Source organism: Corvus hawaiiensis, chromosome 3, assembly GCF_020740725.1.
Source record: "Corvus hawaiiensis isolate bCorHaw1 chromosome 3, bCorHaw1.pri.cur, whole genome shotgun sequence".
Lineage (NCBI taxonomy): Eukaryota > Metazoa > Chordata > Aves > Passeriformes > Corvidae > Corvus > Corvus hawaiiensis.
This window is the reverse complement of record NC_063215.1, coordinates 33,102,954-33,124,455: the sequence shown is the minus strand read 5'-3', so window position 1 is coordinate 33,124,455 and position 21,502 is coordinate 33,102,954. Positions and strand designations below refer to the sequence as shown.

Genomic DNA, 21,502 nt, shown 5'->3' with positions numbered 1-21,502 from the left:
TTTGCAGACTACTTGGTTAGCACCCCTGACAGCTTGTATGCTAGGATCAATCTCAGCAAGAGAAAATTTGTGGTGGAAGCTAGAGGTTTTTCATAAATAAAAGGTAACTGTACTGTCATTTTCATAAAAAACTCAGTCTTGCAAGAGTCATAAATTTCATGGTATTGAAATGTTATCACTGGTACATGTTCTTTGCCATTATTCCTTCTCCATGTGCATACAGAAAGAAATCACTATCCTGCTCCTGTGCCTAGGAAGTTACCTTGATAACCGCAAAAAAAAAGAAACCAAAAAAACCAAACCAAACCACCAAGCCAAACAAAATAACACACTTTCTAACAATGTTTTTGGGAAACATTATTAACATTGCAGTCAAGATTACATGGGTGTTTACCAAAACCAGCAAAAAGCAGCACATTCCTGGATTACCATCTGCATCAGTGTTTTTAAAGTTGAAACTTGATTTCAGAAGAACTAGATGTAACTAACACAAGGACACTGATCACTGAGACATTAAGAAGGGTGGATATACTACCCTCTAATTAAAGCATCCCAGCCCTAATTATTGCAGGGCAGCACTCACGGGAGCACTGTGCAGCCCTCATGACAAAGATTCAAGTGTCTTCTGAAAGACTTTAGGACCGCATTAACATTCCTTGATACAACGTATCTGTTACATCTTTTAGCATATCAAATTTGCTGTGTAGTCTGTGGATTTAACTGGCTGACTGCTATACTTACTTTGGCCACACAGCGTACTCACTGACACATGAGAGATTTTATACAACGCAGGAGTTACTTATTCAAAGTGACTAGCACTGTAAGCCTGCTAGCCTTCGGCACGCTCTGATTTCTGTAGGACCATGGGGGCGTACTTGTGCTTCGTAGCCCATTAAAGGAAGCGCTTTAGACAGCTGCGCTTGGCCCGAGTGCACCTCAGTTCACCTGCAGCTGGTTACGCGGGGGGGGGGCCGACTGGGCCGGTGGGTAAGACGGGGGCAGCGCGGGAGGCCCCTCACGCCCCGGCCCCCTCACGCCCCGGCCCCCTCACGCCCCGGCCCCCTCACGCCCCGGCCCCCTCACGCCCCCGCTCCCTCACGCCCCGGCCCCCTCACGCCCCCGCCCCCTCACGCCCCCGCTCCCTCACGCCCCCGCTCCCTCACGCCCCGGCCCCCTCACGCCCCGGCCCCCTCACGCCCCCGCTCCCTCACGCCCCGGCCCCGTTCCCGCCCCGCCGGTGCCGTCACTCACTTGATGACCGTGCCCTTGGCGCCCCCTGCCGTGGTGAGCATGACGCGCGAGGTGAGGCTCCCGCGCAGGTCGTCCTCGTCCAGGCCCAGCAGGGCCGCGCAGCGCTCCAGCGCCGCCTGGCTCCGCGCGCGCGGCGTGCAGCCCCCTGCGGACACACACCGTCAGCATCGGCCTTGAGGGAATCAACCGTCTGCCTCTGGAAATTACTTCCGACCCGTTAAGTGGGAAGAGTCAGTTCTCAAAACCCAAGGAAACCCCTCAAAACAAACACAAAAATAACAGCCCGCCCAAAAAACATGCATGAAATGCCGTATTTCTAGAACATTTTCCAGGCTGTTCAAAAACCATCCTGCTTGTAGGGAAGAACTATCCCAAAATGCGTAAGTGCTAAGCCTTACAAACTAACTCTAGTGACTTAAAACTTTTGAACTTAGATGTTCCTGTAATCCTTCAGGCTTCCTTGCAATGCAGCAGAAGTGCCTGCTAGGGCAGACTCCTGGCACTTGGATTTTTCAGATAAGGCTCTGTACATGTCGCAGGCAAACAGCCAAGGGGTGCACTCCCTGCTGCTCTGCACCTGCCTCGGCGCCTGGGCTAAGCCAGCAGAAATCTCCAACTGGAACACCACCTGCTTTAGTAAAATCTAGCATTTATTTACATGTATTTCCTCCTGTTCACAGTAGAGCAGCAACAGAACTTTAGAGGGTCTCTGGTAAGACATTGCCTGGAACAGTTCGAATGCACACCCTGTGTGAAGACACACAAGGTGAGGGAAGAACAAAACCTGTATTTGCAATTTAGAAATTCAATACATTCATTTACATTTTAGAAGTTCATTTACATTTTAGAAATTCAAAAATTTATTCCAGAAAAACATATGTCTGAATTGCAGTATTTAGAGGATGTAACTTTTCTGGTGACCTTCCCTCTTCTAAACCCTGACTTTCCTCACCATCAGTGGTTCCCACTCTTCTTGTTCATTTGCCTCCCCAGACTGCCTCTCCACTCACATTTGCGCCTTTTTCACTGTTCCACTTTATCAATGCCTAAGTCACAGCTCACAAAAGGCCCAAACAGGGAAGCTCTGTGGGAAGCTTACTGCTGAATTACATGAAGCTACTACCCTTCTCTACACCTGCATCTTCCCAGATTCATTCACATTAATCATGTTCATTTCAGTCATCTTCATGAAGATGGCAACAGCATAAACTGACACTGGGGAGGTTCTGATTTGATCTACATAGTACAGAGGTCTAAAAAAAAAAAAAAAAGAAGAAAAAACCCACCTATGTGCCAACCCTAAGCTACCCAGTCTGAATTCAGCACTGGCCCTGCTTTGACCAGGACACATGGGACTAGAGCCCTCCCATGATCCCTTCTGAACAGAATGTTTTGTACACTTCTGTGCTGATTCTGTACTTGGGGTCAGAAGCTAGTGAACCTGTAAGGTTAGTACTCATTTAATTCATTTAATTCAGAACACCTTTTAAAATGTTCTTTGGTCTGCTCTTCCAAACAACTGCATCAACAACTATACATACTTGAAGTAGGACCAAGAGGAACCAATTTCACTCTATCTTGCAACTCAAGATAGACCTACATACTTATGTTTTCTACTATAGTTGTATTTGTAGCACATCCAGACCCAGAGGAACCAGTCCTTCAGGAATATACAGACAGCAGTTCTCAATTTAGAGAGGCTGATTTCAGTAGTAAGGTAAGAAGGACAATTCCCAACACATTAACTCTCCTTCATCAACCTTCATGCACATTCTGCAATTAAGTCCCAACTACACTTGTACTACTTCATCTTGTGAGTAACGTCTTAAAATTAGGAAGTTATATTTACCTAAGTTTTTGCTTTAACTTTTTTTCCTCACATCTCAAAATACTAACATGATGTTATTTTTGGAAACCAAAGGACATAACACCTTTCCCTACAGATAGAGTTGCTAATTTCTAATTTCAAGGTATTTTCATGACATTATACCGAAGTTGGACTTTAAAGCTATAATTAAAACACAAGAATTGTTTTGAGACACAAAATGGCTCTTTTCTTTATATCCAACTTTTCACTGAACAAGTTCTTGAACAATTTCAGTGAAAGCCTATTTGCTTGCAGAGCTTGTAAAGTGCAACTTTAAAACGAACAGGTAAACTTGACTTTGAAATGGGGGTGAATTAAGATTGAATTACCCGTGAACACAAAGAAGCTTTCTAAAGCAGTAGTTCACATGAAAAGGAAATATCTCTAATCAAGAGGCATTTTCAGTATTTTTACAAAAAACAATTTATATTTCATCCAACCTGAAGTACTCCCAGCTTCCTCAAAATCGATATTTCCAAGGTGAAGTACACCAGCCACTACTCTAAAAAGATCAAGTTTTTCTTCATCATCCAGTCCAATCTTTTTCATTGCTGTGCACATTCTGTTGAAATCTCCATGATCATCTAACAGTGGATCCTTCAAAGAACCTTCTTTAAGATACTATAAAACAAGAAAAACCAAAAATTCTATGTAAGTGCTGCAAAGTAAATGTAAGCAAATTATTTCCAGCCAAGAATAAGTCATAACAAAAAGCATACAAAAGCATGCCAAACTAAGTAGAGATTCGAGCTCTTCATACAATATAAGCTTCGCAAGAACCTTAGTTTATTTTAAATTGTTGATACTTGGAAGCATGATCTTCAAACTTAAATTTCAAAGCAAGCTTCAAACTATACTCAGAAAGCAGAAGCTAGAGAGAATGTGACTGCTAAGGACAGGGGAATATGAGATACTGAGCAGGGGAAAGGAAGACTTTGGCTAAGGGAGCTATCAGAGCATTTAATACAAAGAAGTCCTTCTAGCCCCAAGCAGCTGAAAGAAGATGGAGGTCCTTGCAGTAGGATGACAGAATGGCAGGCCACGGGAAAGGAGTATAGGATAAATAGAGGACAGTTATCCCTATTCTAAACAGACTTATTTAGAGAAATATACTTGTTAGCTTTTGCTAGTAATTAAGAAACAGAAAAGTTGTTTGCAGTGCTGTACAGGTTAGAAGAATACTGGCTATGTTCTGAAATACCAATTTTAACATTTTGCTGGTTTTTCTAATTTAAATATATTGAAAGCTATTTTAGCTATAAACCAGTTTAAATAGTAGAAAGTAACACATCTGCATGCAATCAGGAAACTACATGAACATGCACAAACTGAGCTATGTTTTTACACTTATTTTTAAATGTTTTACATTAAAGAGAATAATTAACTAAATAGCCTTGTTAATGTCAAATAAGCTAACATGATTTTTATCAAAACAAAGCACCACATGCATCTGAAAAATTCACTTCACACAACATGTAGGCACATCAATAACATTAAACTACATGTTAATTATGTAAAATGATCACCTCATCTTCCTGATAAGGAAAACACAAAAATAATTGAAGTATTAATTGACTATTCCAGCTATTTTTATTCAAACAAACTTAATATTTTTTATAAAATGACAGAGCAAATACTAAATTTCCAATTTAAAAACCTGCACAAGGCAATCTATTTCCTGTTTAAATGGCTATGCTTGGTTTAAATATAATTTAAATTTGATCCTTTATTGAGCCTTCAAAGGGATATGGCAGTTATGTACAAGTATTATGGTCTTATATGTTCTGCTACTTCATGTCTTATATATGTTTTCAGAACTATACTCTCAGTATGTTTTAATTTAGACGAACACTGATTTCAAATCAAGTCTTCTCTTATTTCAAGTCCATTAGGAGACAAGTTTTATGACAGAACACCCACCTGTAAATCACATCAATAACAGAAGATTGCACAGGTTCATCTTCCAGTAGCAAAAATAAGTGAATGTTGATATTCTATGTCTACTCGCTACAATTCTACATTAAAGGCAAATTGGGTAAACTGAGGCAAAATTCCCCAATGCTAGCCTATATGCTTGACAAGAATTAAGTATCTACCAGCTTTCTGCCTCACAGTGATGTCAAATGAATATTTTTGTATCTCACTCTCCACCAGCCCTGATTATAGAAAATAGCCTACATTTAACAACAGTCAGGATTACATCCTCAGTGTTACAATAATACAACCACTAGAAATCCAGGGGTAGACCTGACAACGTTGATTTGAGCAAATGAAGTATCTACACAGTCTCTCATGGTTGAGCACGAGCTTCAAGACAGTTATGAAAGAGATAGCATGGCCACTTGATGGAAAGAGGCTCTTGAGTAAAGTTATTTTTGTATTTTTGTCAGATATGTATGCAGCCTACCCTGCTATTGAATCACAAATATGGATTTGATTAATATTTGAAATAGCTTCCAGCTACACAAATGTGAATTTCATACTTTAAGTATGAGTAGATGAAAATTTTATTATTAGAGAACAGAGTAGAGTTGAATTAAGTGTTTTAACAACTTCCAATTCATATATACTATTAATTCAGAACAAATTCTTTAGTATCCTCATGTGAACAGCTCAAAGGTCTAAGTGCTAACAAATTCTGGTAATTCAAGTTCTAAAAAATGTAAAGAGAGATGGAGCAAGAAGATACAAATGTTTTGAAGCTTCAGACTCTCATCCAGGAAATGCCATGCTCTGGCATAAATAGCAGTTAATAGCAACGGGAAACAAAAACGTTTAAAATGTACCAAGGAGAATATAGTCATGGCTAGAAGTGAGGTTGCACTAGTGATTTAGAGAACAGTTTGGAGGATCATTTCAAAGCTCCAGGTAGTAAAAACAGCTCCAGAAAAAAACATTGCTTCTGACCTATTCCTACCAGCAGTTAAGATTTTAAAAAAGAAAATTACAAAACGTCTTAGATTTTCATTTTCCACAGAAGACAAGCTGCATCATTAAGTGTTACATTATTGTAAGAATGAAGAGGAAACCATTTTATATACACTGTTCCATTTGGGATTTTATGATGCATGTTAAAATGTATTTCTAGGACTGAACTCCAAAGCAGAGTTCTGAATACAGCAGCTTTGGGAGTACCCTTTCAGACCTATAAAGATGTGTAAAATGAACATTTCATTCCACACTGTAAAATTCGAATCACTTTCAACTCTATCTCTATTATTACTTAATAATAGAAAGTAACAGACGATAAAAACATACCTCAGGACTCTTGCGATTTTGCAAAATCTGCTTGTCTGTTTCTTTGTTGGCAAAGAATCTGGTACAGCCTCGATTTAAGTACTGTAACAATAAAAAAGTGGAAAAGCATACTTAAAGACAGAAGTAAGGAAAACATATGCTTTTATTTAAGGCTTGCCTTACACAGCTTGATTTAAGCATTTGATACAAACAACATGGTAAGTGCTCATAACTCATTTCTTGAAAACATATTTATTTACATCTACAAAATTAAAGAACTGCAACAGTACCAAACTTCTGTTGAAAGTTTCTTGATTTTGAGAACTAAAATACTTATTGACACAATGAGATATTAAGTTACACAATATTTTCTTAATTTTTGATTCTATTAAACCTATTCAAGGAGTCCAGGATTACAGAAAATACAACCAAAATTAGGAACCAAAAGAATTAATTTTCTGGCCTACGTGTAATATGAAACTACTTATTTTTCCTCAGCAGTGAAGTATTTCTATAAGTAGTAAGAGAGATAGTGTATAAAAAAGCCTGAAGAATATTTAAAGCTTATAGCATGGTCTAAGCAGAAGCCTTATGTAGAATCTGGCTTCTGATATCCACCTCATGTTGTATAGTAATCTCAGATTTACTGTTCAGTAAACCAGACTGAATTTAGATTTAAATAATTACTGTTGCTTTCAGCAAAATGGGATTGCCAGCTTTTTTCTTTCTGATTTGTTCAGCTAATGTAAGAACTCTGTCCAAAAGCTTGGACAGAGCCCTTTGTCTGAAGGAAGTGAACTGATTCTTTGCTCTTTGACTGAACAAAGATGTTTTCTAATAGGTGAACACAGACAATTCTACTCTCTGATTAAAATTTACATGCAAAATTCTAAAACCCCAAAATATTCTTCAAAGCATTTCTAACAGCAGAAGAAAACTTGGTGATAAATTTAATATTCAAACAAAGTGACAACTGTTTAAAGTTAGCTTGGTGTTTAACAAAGTACTGAATTTTTCTTTATCAGCCAATAAGAATGCAAATCACAGCGTATTTCAAACACAATATATCCCTGTATTTCAGCATTAGTAACACAATCCCAGGAACTGGGGATGGGAAGGGAAAAAGGTCATACTTTTCAAAAATAAAGTGTGGAAACTTATCTGACAGGCTAAGAATGTGAACCAGTATGGTATTCAATAATAACCTAGTAGAAGACATTTAATCACAAGATAATGGCTTTCATTTGAAAGCGGAAACCTTGAGTAAATTTATACATTAAATCAGGGAGAAATTATATTTTTAAAGAACACATATACACAGTTTCAGGTTATCATATAGTACATCTAAATACCATTGTACTTGAGTTTTGCTTTTTATGGTTTGATTTTTTTTTTCCGTGAAGTACAACACCCCATTATAACTTCAATAACCCATACATAAGGCAATCTGACTTCTCTTCCTGAAATTTAGATGTGAAAGAAATTCAGCTTCTCATCCCCATCAACTATACTCCAGGTACAGAATTACAGATTTACTGTGCAGCTTTACTTTCATAGCCATGTGGTTCAGTCCAAGGCACAAAGACCTACAAGGCTCAGCACAGGGTTACCTCATGACCTTGAATTTCTGAAAACCTCTGCAGGGCAACCTAAAACACGAGCGCTCAAGACTGCCGGCTTTCATGTGGGTGTGCTGGAGAATGGGTGAATAAGAAACCTGCAGAACTGCAGGACTATTTGCATAATCCTTGGCAAGTAAATTCTCACTTCCCCAGGGAACCTGCAGGGGAAGGATGAACCAATATAGAGGTAATGGCCATCAGTGCTGCTGAAATCCAGAGGACAGGTCAGGCAGTGCGGCCAATGCAGTGTCTTGGTTTACATGCCCAGAGCAATGTGTCCCTATGCCACAATGGCCAAATGTATGGGGAGGAAGATTACAAGGGACCACTTAAGTCAAAGGGAAGCAAGCCCATGGGGTGAAGAGAATTAAGTTATCCTTTATCTTTTAATAATATTTTGCTTCTGTGAAAAACAAAGCAAAACAAAAAGACCTTAAATTGGAGACGGTCCTATTTCCAACAAAGTGTACTTAAGAGAAACCAGGCTTGAGTCTTAGAACTCAAACTGGCCCTAATTTGGACTTTGATTTGATAAGCTAAAAGGCACAATACAAGGGGCACAATAGAGCCAATGCAAAACTGTAACTTAAGGGATGAGTTTTTCTAAATAACCAATTTTAGAGTATGAGGTTTTTTTATGAATATCTTTCTTGTAAAAAAACCTAGTATTGATAGGAAAATACTGATCAATCATCAAACCTTACCTCGTATAATAAATATCACAATCTATTATCAGAAGCTTGAAAGATGGCATTTCTATGAATTCTGAACCAGACAGACATGCAGTCAACAAAATGTGGTAAAAAAAAAAGTGACACAAGTGTGCTTATTCAGAACCATTCAGAAACAGCAAATGAGAATAAAGAACACAAAAAAAAATCTTGACAAAAGAAATGCAAATTTAGGAGGAAAATTGATCTTTTACAGTTTTGGTTTCCTAAAAATCTCCTATAAAGTCATACTTGATAAAAATTTAGTGCAATATGGGTAATAAACTTTAAGAATATTTATATTCATTTACAAGCTTACAAAGATGAAAATTATCCTAAGGTTTTGTGGTTTTGTTTGATTTTTAATTAAAGATAATCTACTTTAAGGGAGAGAAAAAACTGTGTTAATTTTTTTTAATTTAACATGCACAGTGGAGCTTTCACATGCAAGGAACTCAGAATTCAAATACTAACTTATGGTAAAGCAATAAAATCCTTAATTGAAATTCAAGTGCCTGCTACAATCTTAGTAGAAGTCAAAAAAAAAAGTCACAGTGTGATAAGGCTGGTGTGACAATAAACTCTTTATAAATGTAATATGTAAGAAAGTGTCCTCTGTAAAAGAACTCAAGATCTTAACTACTGTACTGCACCAGCCTGATTTTAAGAAGGTTTTAAGTCCAACCCTGACATCTACAACCTTGGGTGCTCTCATGAGCAGAATTCTTGATTTAAAAAAAAATCTCCAAGAGCAGGTAGGCCGCATATTCTAGAAATAAAAATCTATTAACTTCAAGAAATAGATTTTAATTGAAAAGTGGCTGTACAATAAAAACATGTACTTGAAAATCTGTTCAATATTTTAGTTTTAAAACATACAAGGGAATACTGCACAGAGTAACTGCAGAGTAAAGAAGAGATTTTTGAAAATTAAATCCATATTTTACAAATATAAATGGTGTTGGGTGTTTTTAAGCATTGTGTTTGTTGGGTGTTTCAAAATAAAAACTTTCCTTCTAGGGAATGGAAGCAGTTCTTTCCTAATAAGCATGAGATCAAGTTTCCATCATACAGGTAATAATAAGATCACCTTGATACCACAGTACAAATGTACACTGCACACAATATGGAAGCGCAGCTCTGTGCCCATTTCCTGGCTCATCCATATGCAGAGACTGACTTGGCCAAGCCAAGAGGCAACAGCTGCCTGTTTGGTGACCAGTGTACCCCACCTTCCCCACAGTGAGTGCACTAATTTAGGTCCCACCTGTGCAACCCCCCAACTTTGCACAAAACTGGTAGGACATTTGTGTATTTAAAGCTTCTAGCCCTCTGCTGAATTCTGATGGAACTGAGTACAAAAGGGAAAGCAACAGATAAGCACAGTCCAAGTTTTATCTAGAAATCCAAGTAGGAAGATAGACCAACAAAGAAAACAATCAGCACAATAACTTAATTCTTTGTTAGAGGGGCTTCTCATCTCATTTAAGATCAAGGACGTCTAAGGAGATGACAGTCATTTAGCTTGTGTCTTTGTAATTCCACATTGTTGTATTACAAAACCCTTCAAAACCCAAGAGATTTGGTCTGCGTATTTTGGGAATACACAAAATTCCGCTGCCATGATGTTCCAAGCCAAACATAAGGCAAGAAGTGGTGAGAGATGGAAACAAATGACAGAACACAAGCAAAGAACTGACTGGAATTAATGAGGAGATTTGTTTTGCACTGAAGAAATTCACACTTTACATCTCTAGAAGAGTCTGTAACAACATTACTAACAGCTGGGTATGCAACAGCACATTTTCTGGAAAAGCACAGATTCCTCAATTTTAAGACAAAGAAAAAGTATAGGAATTCTTCCAGTAAAGAAAAACGTCAGGTAACTTTATTCCAAGATCAAATAGATTTAACAAAAAAAACCCCTGATTTTCTTAATAGGAATGAGTCTGTCAAAGATAATAAATAGAGATTTTAATATGATCTATATGAAAAATCCATGTATGATGATATGGCAAGCTTTACAAATGCTGACTCTGATACTCACCCTAAAGTTGTCAGGAGAGCTTAGATATAGCTTTTCCCTAATGTCTTCTGGAGCACCAGCACAAAGCCTGTAAAAGATATGATAATTCCTCTCTTCTTTGCCTTGCACACAGATCCTAGATTTCTCCAGAAGGTAGTGTGACACAAATCCACCAACCACCGAGTTCTAGGAAAAAGAAATATTTTTCTGATTATCTGAATATTTGTTGGATTATTTTGATATTCAGGTTTTCAATTTACATTTGCCTGATCATGACTCACTCAATAGAAACTGCTCCAAAGACTATTAAAATCTATCTATACCTAATACATATTAAGCCTAGAAAAGAAACCATGGCCTTTACCATTACTTCTCTCCCTAGCTCATGTATTATATATACATACACTCTTCTTAAAAGAAGGGTCTTCTTCACCCCAAAAAGCAGAAATCCATAGCAGAATCTCAGGAGTTACAGCAAAGAGCATCACTACAGCCATCCTTACACTTACTGGATGGCAGTGCTATTACTACCTCTTCTAGTTGCATTTAACTGAGACTCTTGTAAAATAAAAGGAAGGTGTTAAAATTATAGAATACATATTTGGACAAGATCTTAAACAAATTAATTATGACACAACATTTTATTTCCAACACTTCTCTTGCACTTCTCTTCTGAGAAGGAATTCTAACACAGATTTTGAGAGCCATTTGTTATCTGGCCTATGATAAAATTTGCTGTGCCTAGAGAAATCTTAATAGCAAGGAAATTCCTGAACTTAATGGCCATTACAGGAACTAAGAAGGATTTATTGACTGACAAATTTGACTACAGTTATGCAGTCATTCACTTATTCAGGAGGTCTCAAGTCTGTACTCATATCACTTTGAGAAACCAGACCTAATAAGGTGACCACAAAGTGAGGTGTGATGTCCTGTAAAAAAGGGGCTCAAGTAAACAGGCTGATCTTGCAGTGGAAAGCTGAAACAAGCTTTGAAGCAGTTTCTGAAGATACTCGGAGGGCTATTTGCTTCAGCTTAAGTAATTAACCTGAAACACCATGTAAGTCTTGATGGGTAAACTGACAGATCATGAATCCATCATTTCAAGTAAAAATTTTGATCCCTTCCATAAGGGCTTATTAACACAAACCAGACCAACAGATAAAGGCTCTCTATCCAGGAAGGAATTTCGTTATTTACTATCTGAACTATTAACAAAAGCTCTGAAGTTAAATTACAAACCAAGTGATGAAAACTTAGGAAAAGGCCGCAAGCTCAAGACCAGATAATGAGCTTTAATTCTGCAAGAAAAGAAACAAAATCTTGCAGTTGGTCTGTCCTCAATCAGAAGGATGCAGAAGCATGTATGTAATCTCCACAGAGAACATCAAGAGGAGTCTTCAGCTTGGACATACTGACCAGCCATACAGTCATCCTTAACTGTGGAACGTATGTAGACATATGCCACCCAAACACCACTATACCCAAAGAAAATTTTTCTCAAGATACACAGTTGAATAGTATTCCTATCAAAAAACCAGTTTCTTGACTTCTGTCACACAGATTACTATGTGAGGTCCCAAAATTTCATACAAATGCATTAAAAAAATCAGTAATTCATTTGAAGTTGAAATACGTTCATATCCAATATGCAACTCATGCTTACTTGTGCATCAAAGGAATGCATGAATACCTAACAGCAAGTGAGTTAGCCTTCATCCAGGCTTTTTTGCAATGAAGGGACCCATTTTTTATCTTTTGTGGTTGGAAGCAATTTTTCTACTGACTTGCCACTGCGTTCCAGTAATGAGACAGTACAGTGTGGCTCTGGTTTTTTTTTCAAAGTGACACAATACAAGCAAAATCTGTAAAGTAGGACACTGGCTAGTTGTTGCAAGACTAATAAGTACATTCAGCCTTCTGTCAGTCTAGTACTTCCATTTTATGACAAAAAAATCATCACTGGTTATCTGTAACAAAATTCCAGTACCTTTTCATTGAAGTGAATTTCAACAAACTTCCCGAAACGACTGCTGTTGTTGTTGCGAACAGTCTTTGCATTTCCAAAAGCTTCTAATAGAGGATTTGCTGTTTAAAAAAATTAATTTTTGTAGTGTTAAAATTCAACCAAGAAACTACCGAAAAGAAAGAGAAAACAAATATATTATATTTAATCAGGGAACTTATTTGGAATAAGGTTTGAAAATTAAAGGAAAAATACTACCTATTAGGAATAATCAGTTTTGGAAATTATACTGGATATATTGTGGTGGAACATAAATTGAGTACTTAAATACCAGGTAATACTGCAAAGTACTTGAATCAATACTGCAAGAAATTCAGACAAATGCCAGAAATTATTCAGTGATGTTCTTCCACAGGATGTAGGTAAATAACTGATATATAAACTACAGGAGACAACACAGAATTTGACACTTCCCAATTAGTTTTTATTCATGAAATCTAAACTACCGACTTATCCTGCAGACAAAAATGCCACTTAAATGTCATGCATGCAATGTATTAGATTGATAAGGGAATTAATAAATACCATATTAGAAAAGTGTGTTGACTTCAAAAACCACTTAAAACTGCCCTTTCAAATTAGGTCAATTAAGTGACTGACTGACTATTTTATTTTTTACTGGCTGCTGCTTTTCAGCACATTAAAGCCCACACAGAATGAATGGCAGCAAGCAATCTAATTCTCATCTACATATAAATACACACCACAAACATCATGCACAGTTTAAGCAGTTTGAAATTGCTTATTAGTTATTAAATAGAAGGCCTCTGAAAGACTGAATTTTACTAGCTTTGAAGATCAAAGAAAAATAGTTTACTGAATCATGTTAACAATAAACCACTAAAAATATCTGCAAGATATTTTGAGGCTTCTAGCTGAAAATAAACACTGGAAACCAAGTGAGCAGGAACTCAGATTTAAAAATCCACTGACAACCATTTAAATATCTGCTCCTACAAAAATTAAAGAATGAAGAAATAACATCAATGCTTGGATAAAGTGTGGATGATAATGTATCATGTAATAGGACATGAGAATTAACTTTTTTAGTTTGGCTGTATTTTCATTTTTTTAATACTTAAAGCTTATGAAAATGCAAATCTGACTTCTTACAAGATCTTTGATAACTATTCAGGCATTTTAGGTAATATTAAGTTTTAAAGAAAGGATTATGAAGCAAGCCAAAAATTGCACGAGGTCTTTCAGCTAGGCTGAAGTTCCTCTAGCAATACATATGCCATAAGCATACTCGTTAAAATCATACCTAAAAACCTTCAGAATTCATGCATCAGATGCTGTTCTAAATTAAAAAGCCCAAACTCTTTGAGGAATACCCACAAGTACCAATTAATTTGCATCAGGCATTATCCAACTCTTGCCCAGTTTCTGAGTGCCTTTAACACACAGTGGATTTCACTAAGAAACTGGTTTAAGCAGACCTACAGCAACAAGAGATTAAAGCCTGCAGTACTACTCTTGAATAAGTGGTTCAAATTTGAAAACAGAAAACTTTAAAGCAAAGTAAGTAATTTTTTAAAGAAAAAGACACAGAGTCAAGAAATTTCAAAATAAATTTACTATATGCTATAGAGGACTAAAACTGATGTATGAGGCTCTGTTAGGCTGAGGGTTGTTTGTTTTTGTATTTTCTCAAAAAGCTATTTTCAGTTCAGTTAGGAAGTACATGTAACATTAAAGAGTCTCAATGAGGATGTTCAACAGAGTCTCTTTTCACCTGGTTTGGGAGTCTATTGTAGAGATAGATACAATCAAAGTGCTAATCTGAATTCTGTGGTTTCTGACAAAAATGATGTAACAGAAAAATGACCCAGAATCATAATTTAAAAGAACGTCACTGCTTTATTTGACTTTGAGAACTTGATGGTGAGGAAGAAGAATTACATTTTCCTGGTACTAACAGATAGTAATGAAAAAACATAAAATCGGTCCTTGCAGATTTTATGCAGTTTAAAATTCCACCTTGGGTACTATCTGGAGTACATCAAGTTCAATTCAAACACACATGTAAATGTTTTCCAGATCAATGATTGTATGATACTATAATAAATAAAAATAAAGTGAATCATGAATAAAAAAACCCCAATTTTTCAGAACCTAGGATCAAGGTAAACTACCTGTAAATTATGCCCTAGAAAGTCTGATAGTATTTCTGTGCTAGCTTTTATTCACTTGCTGTTGACTCGCATTTCTGAAAAAAAAGTAATGTTGGAACCTTTAGTTAAACAAAAGAAAATTCATTACCTTCTACAATTCTCTCATCAATATCTTGGCCACTACCATAGGATTCTGTCAAATATCTGTAAACCAAGATAAAAATATCAGTATCATTCATGTCAGGTTACCTCAATTAAACATGATTTAACATGGCTGTGCAAAAATACTAGCCATTTACTATAGGGAAAGTATACTGATTTTAAGTTTCAAATACATATGCACTTTAAAATAAGCTTTAATTTTTCTTTAAATTTTTAGTTTTTCTTTTTCATTAAAACAAAAATACTCTTGCACACTTCAATTTCCTTTTTCAATATTCCAAGGCCTGCTAGAAATTTCTTTTAGACATGCATATGAAAATTACCATTTAATAGAAATATAATCAAACTATTACTGTATTGTCTGTATTTATTAATAATCTTAGTAAGCACATAAGGTTTCATGTCTATTTGCTGAATTTAAGACTGCTTCCATGGATACAATTTCTGTATTCATAACTATCAGTGTTAATAAAAATCCACATAGAAATGGTGAGGATAAGAATTTGCAGGTGTATAATTAAGGCAAGATTCAATTTAGTAGCTGAAGAAAGAATTTGAAAATAAAACCACAATGTACTTGCTCCAAAGTTCAGGTCTTTTTTAAATTTTTTTTTTCCCTGCACACAGGGCATGCTTTATGGAAATTCACAGGTGAATCTGGGACAAGTTAAAAACAGTTCTTGAAAATGGGGCCTTCCAAAAAACTTCAGAAGCACTGAAAGAGCTGTACTAGTACCTTTTACTGTCTAATCACACAAGGGTAAAATCTTCCAGCTTTTAAAACTCAATTATGTTTTCTACATGGACTCTATGGTGGAGGGTGGTGGGGAGAAGCAACAGCAGTGATATTCGTCTGTTGTGTAATGAGCTCTTCCTTTGCTGAGAAGCAGAAGAATAATCTCCTTTAAGAGCATCTCTCATGAGATATTCCAGTTCCTGCTGTCTTTTTTTGTTACTCTTAGCAGGAAAAAAGTCAGGATGTCCCCTGTAGGAAATCATTACCAGCACCTTGCAGTAATTCTTGCAGCTATCTATGAGAGGCTGCACAGGGGCAGAGCAGAGCCGTATGAAGGACAGACAGACAGTTGTGACAATTCTTCATGGGATGTGGAAGATAATACTTCTACTGTACATAAATACTAGAAAATACATGACGTTAGGGAAAAGGGAATTAAAGATTTATAGAGGGATACAAGTCCAAGGCGGGGGAAGGGAGCGTATTTCCACTGCCCGCACTGTGCTTCCCTGCATAATCAGGCCACCTATTATATAGGTGTATTTAATGGAGCAGTTCTTTCTAGTTACAGTGTTCCAGAGTGATGAAAAAACATTAAAGGATAATGCAAATATGGAAGTCAGGCTGATATATGTCAGCAATATGGCTTCCACGTAGTTTAATACGCCTGATTTAGTATTGGTCATACAGGAACATCAATAAATAAATAAATAAATAAATCTCATTATTCAGTCTTATTCAGTGAACTAGGGTAAAGCATATTAACGTTCAAAACCCTGGACACTCAAGCAAACTAAAAAAAAAACAACCAACCAAAAAAGACTAAGGGAGAACACAGAAATACACATTTACGGCAAAACCAACAAGAAACAGTTAAAATGTCTAGTTATGTTTTTTTATCAGCCACAATACCAGATGTGCAATACCAAAATGACTGCATCATAGACCATAATAACTACATGATGTCACTACAATTGAGTTAAGGTTTCTGTGAGTATGTAGCTGTTTCTGCGTATTATCATGTCAGCGTTTAACTCCATTTCTTGTAATAAAGTGCACGTAGGAGCTAATACAAATCTTACTGAATTGTATCATAAACCTACTGATTACCTTAGTTTGCTCTGCCTCTATGTCAACCAAATGCATAAACACATGAGATTCACATAATAACTTTGGTCTAAACACACAAACCTCAAAACGAATTTAGTGTTTTCTGTCTTGCCAGCTCCTGATTCTCCAGAGACTATGATGGATTGACTCATCTTAAGCACTTTCATGTCACGGAATGCTTTATCAGCTTAAAAAGAAGAATACAGTTAACATGACAAAACTTAATACTCAGCAGAACTGCAAGGATAAAATTAAGCTACAAAGGAAAAATTAAAATGTAACATTTTCAGGAATAAAAACTAAATCTCCAGAATTGAATGCCTTACACTTTATTAAAGTCTGTTTCCCTTTTATTTATACTACAGTAGTAATTCTTCCAACACTGACATATAAGAACTCAAAAGTCTCGAAAACAAAGGCCTACTAAACTATATCCAGGATAAAACAAAACAAAATCAACCATCTAGAACTAATTACACGTATTTACAAAATAGTAATCAATGTTATTTTTATTTATTTTTAACAGGGAAACTTTGAGTTGTACTTTGCAACAAGCAACATCTGAAGAAACTTGGAAAAACTGTCTCTTGTTATGCAACTGGTATTAAACCCCAGGTATTTATACTTTTGATTTCAAAATAAAAGACAAAAGAGAAGGCTTTTAACAAGTCAAACTTTGATTATAGTTTCCAATTATTTTTTATTTTCAAGTGACTGAAATCAGATTTATGCCATAAATAACATTTCAGTGTACTTTCTGTCTACAACACAAGCATATAAAAGGAAACAGTGTTATGTGCTCTGGCAACATAATATAAGGCAAAAAAAATTACTACACTGAAAGACAGTGCCAATCATTTTTATGCCTTTTTCACTTATAAAATTTGAATTTCTTGATTTCTTTTTTATTTATTTTAGGTTTTTTTCAATGGTTGCAAATTATGTTTTTATACCACTTAGACTTACAACACTGGAAGTGCAGAAGAATTCTAACAGGGTTGTCACGGTTGCTAATTTCCAAGTTCTTCAAACGGCATCTCAAAGATAAGAAGCTTTGCAATTTTAGCCATTAGTGGTTTTATTTTATAAGAGTTCAAAATCCATTAATTACTGCTAAAGGTAGTAATTTGCAGATAACTCTGAAGTATTCAACGGGTTTTTTTTTAAAGAGGCAAATACAGGCTCAGTACATACCAATTGCAAAAACATGCGGTGGCAATGTTCCCAGCGATCTACCCTGGTACTTTTTAATAGTATCTGAAGAATAAAACTTAGGTATATCAAAGTATGGATTGACTGCAATAAGAATGTTGGCGACATAGGTCTGTGAAGAAAACAATGAACAGTAAATTATTAGCCAGTATCCAAGCAAGTGGTTAAGAGCAACTGTCTATTATTGGAAACTATAGCCTCTGTATAACAATTGCGTTTATGATTCTCTCCAGCTAATGCAAATACAAGACAGGATATATTTTCAGAGTTCTTCTAATTATCTTCTCAGCACTTCTGTGAAATTATCCTGGGAAAATTTCCTAATCATTGAGCTGTGGAGTATGTCCTGAATCTGACCTTTCTTCCAACCTCCTTTTAAATGATTTCCTATTGTCTGCATTACTGGATCAAGGACAGGACGCCAAAATCTCCTGTTCAAAAGCGAATAAACTAGACTCGTGGATAGCATAACACACTGTCCTCCAGTGAGGAGGATAGCTTTTCAATATCTAATGGAAGCAACTCAGCAGGAAGGACTGACAGGATCCTGCCTGGGAATGCATTCAAGCCAGGCAATAAAAGCATTCACAGCAAAGAGAAAATTAGCTATAGCTCCTTCCACAGAGAGAAATACAGAATGCAAATGTTCTCTCACACAGAGAAGGAATTTGAGAAGAATCTCAGACAAAGACTGCTTTTTACCTTTCCATAGGATAAGGAAGACTGAAGAGAGGGGGTTTTTTAAATGTTTCTGAGAAAAACTCTCATCGCTTGGTTATAATTGCCAGATTACATACAGGGAAGAAGAAGGGTCAGAATCAAATTAAAAATCAGATTTGCAGGAAAAGATCTGAAGAAAAAGAGATAAAACTTCAGCCTGAATACCTTATTTGCTTTGTTGTTACTGAGAATGCCCTAGAAAATTGAAATTTGGACACTATTGTGATACATTAATAGAAGGCTGGAACACACAATATATGACGTTTCTTAGATGGTTCTATTTTCAGCACTTATTTCACCGAAGGAAAACTTTTCTTCAAGAGTTGCAAGTACTAATATTAATTTTCCTTTTAATGACAAGATAAATATTGTCAACCAAGATTTAAAAGAAGGCATGAAACTGTCTACAAGAGAAAGGTAGTTAAAATATAAACTGGGAAAAAAAAAGGTTTTTTTGGTTTTTTCCTTCAGAAAATACACACATTCTGGAAAACATATTAGTAGTACTTATTTACACTGAAGAAAGGCTTTATGAACAAAAATACTATCCTACCCCATGATCAGTTCATATTCAAAATTTTACTTCCTTGGGGGGTTTTATTGTTTGGTTGGGTTTCTTTAAGGATTATTTTTCCAGAACAGCATTCAAATGGCTGTTTTTATTTATTTATTTTAAAGCTGGTGCTTGATCTTGAGCCATAAAAAATTTAAAGCTATGTAAATTAACTGCAACAGAAGAAAACAATTATACTTTCCTTTACATTTATATAAAAGGGTTTAGCTAAATTAATTTTACAATAGTATGCTAAAAGAAAAGTTGATTATTTTAACACAGACACTTAAAAATATGTAGAACTGTTTTGTATTAACCCTTGACAGGTTTCTATTAGGAAAAAAAATAAGAAAGAAAGAAAACTCTTATCTTCTGTTTCACAGCTGTCAGTGTCTGGGCAGATGGCAAGGACAAAATGTAATTTAGTCAGAATTCATTAAGTACAATTAGGCAATTTGATAGCAATATAAAAGATTAAGATGGACATCTGAGCTAGGAGGTGTCAAAGAAGGCACCTGTTTGCTTCGTTCAAAAATAATGAAGAAAGAAAACCATCTTTGTTAACAGTGAAATAAGTTACCTGTAGGAACATTTGTGATACAGTGCTGTGCTTTGGTTGCACATGAACAGTCATGTAGAGAAAAACCTATTGCTCTGCCTGCTAAAAATTAGCTGGCAATAATGTAATAAATGTGATTCTGATCTCAAAGTATAATGTAAGGGGAAAAAGGGAAAAAAAAAAGCCTACAACCTCAACCTTTCTATGTTAGCAGTTCTGTTATAGGGAAAAAACCAGAATTGGAAACACTTGGTGAACTCTTGAAAGGACATCTCTATTAGACTGGTTGTCATGACACACAATACTTACGTAAATTCTGTCCTTACTGTACCGAACTTTGATATTATGAAGGAGAGTGGCTTCATTTAGATACATCAGGGAACCTGCAAGTGAAAAACAATCACACACCATTAAGAGCTCAGGACTACCTTCATGTACAGACAAAAAACTAAATCTTGATTTAAGGAGATTTTTCTTCCCCTCTTCGTTTACAGTTTAATCCTATCATTTCTTTACACTGTCTCGAGGCAGAAGTAGTGACTCAATATACATTTTAAAAACCACAGACCTGCTCTTAACTGTACAATTGGACTTACTTCTGTAAGCTGCTGAACAAAAGAGTCAGACTGCAGGAGCCTCAAATACAGGCTCTGCTCAGTGTAAGCTCCTTTAACAAGCCTGTCAGTCAAACACGGTGCGTCTGCCTTCATACCAGCCTCTAAGCACAGAAACTGGTGCCTACCAAAATCCTACCAATGACTGTTTCCTTCCTTCCAGCTCCCCTCTCCAATCTCAGCCACAGTGTCCCCAGGCTAATGCCACCCAGCTGACATTTGGAGTAATAGCTAGCTACTCGTGATTTTTGAATTGATGGATATAAACATCTAATCAGGATCTGGAGGCAGCAGCAGCAGCTTCACACCAGGCACTACCCAACCTTCCCTGCTTCAATTCTGAATTTTGTTAGTACTAGGCCTCCTCAGAGAAACTGTTAGGGGAAAAAAAAAAGCTAACACACCAAAACCTAGCTATATTTTTCTCCTTTTGCTCTTTAACATAAAACACCTGACCCTAAGATTAGCTCAGATGGTTAGAGCATGGTGCTACTAACACCAGTGTCATGGGTTTGATCCCTATATGAGCTATTATTCAAGAGTTGTACTCAATGATTGTTGTGGGTCCTTTCCAGCTCAGAATACTCTGTGATTCTGTAACTGCTGAAATGTTACAGGCACCCATAGAAAGCTTCAGATGGTACAGGTTCACATTTCAGCAAAGCTGGTCCTTGTTTTCAGCTACAAAGCACTGGAAAGTGTCAGCAGCCTTAATTACAGAGGTCATTTCCAGTTCCCACTGTAACACTCTTAAAAATATTATCCCTAAACCAAATGAGGGCATTACTCATTAGACAGCCTCCATTTTCAAACATCCTCAATCCTTTTTATCTCACTGCTTAAAATTCAAATGCACAACATTATTTTGCATAGTTAAAACTGACTGACTGCCATAGTGATAAAACTTACAGTAATACAGTATAAAAACTTGTATACATCCAGCTACTGTGGATGGAGTAAGCACTGCGCCATTAATGTCCTTT

The 21,502-nt window shown here is 36.3% G+C and overlaps 1 protein-coding gene across 6 annotated transcripts in view; it reads right to left on the bottom strand.

The window, feature by feature from the left end:
* Nucleotides 1–21,502, bottom strand: part of MYO6 (myosin VI) — a 104,894-nt gene that overhangs the window by 43,610 nt on the left and 39,782 nt on the right. For all 6 annotated transcript variants that reach the window (XM_048297393.1, XM_048297390.1, XM_048297391.1 and 3 more), the window contains 9 exons: nucleotides 20,215–20,288; nucleotides 18,056–18,185; nucleotides 16,943–17,048; nucleotides 15,002–15,057; nucleotides 12,704–12,801; nucleotides 10,735–10,899; nucleotides 6,377–6,457; nucleotides 3,559–3,739; nucleotides 1,252–1,396 (listed from right to left, as the gene is read on the bottom strand). In XM_048297393.1, coding sequence (XP_048153350.1) covers nucleotides 1,252–1,396; nucleotides 3,559–3,739; nucleotides 6,377–6,457; nucleotides 10,735–10,899; nucleotides 12,704–12,801; nucleotides 15,002–15,057; nucleotides 16,943–17,048; nucleotides 18,056–18,185; nucleotides 20,215–20,288 — 1,036 coding nt within the window. The remainder of the gene's footprint in view (nucleotides 1–1,251; nucleotides 1,397–3,558; nucleotides 3,740–6,376; nucleotides 6,458–10,734; nucleotides 10,900–12,703; nucleotides 12,802–15,001; nucleotides 15,058–16,942; nucleotides 17,049–18,055; nucleotides 18,186–20,214; nucleotides 20,289–21,502) is intronic.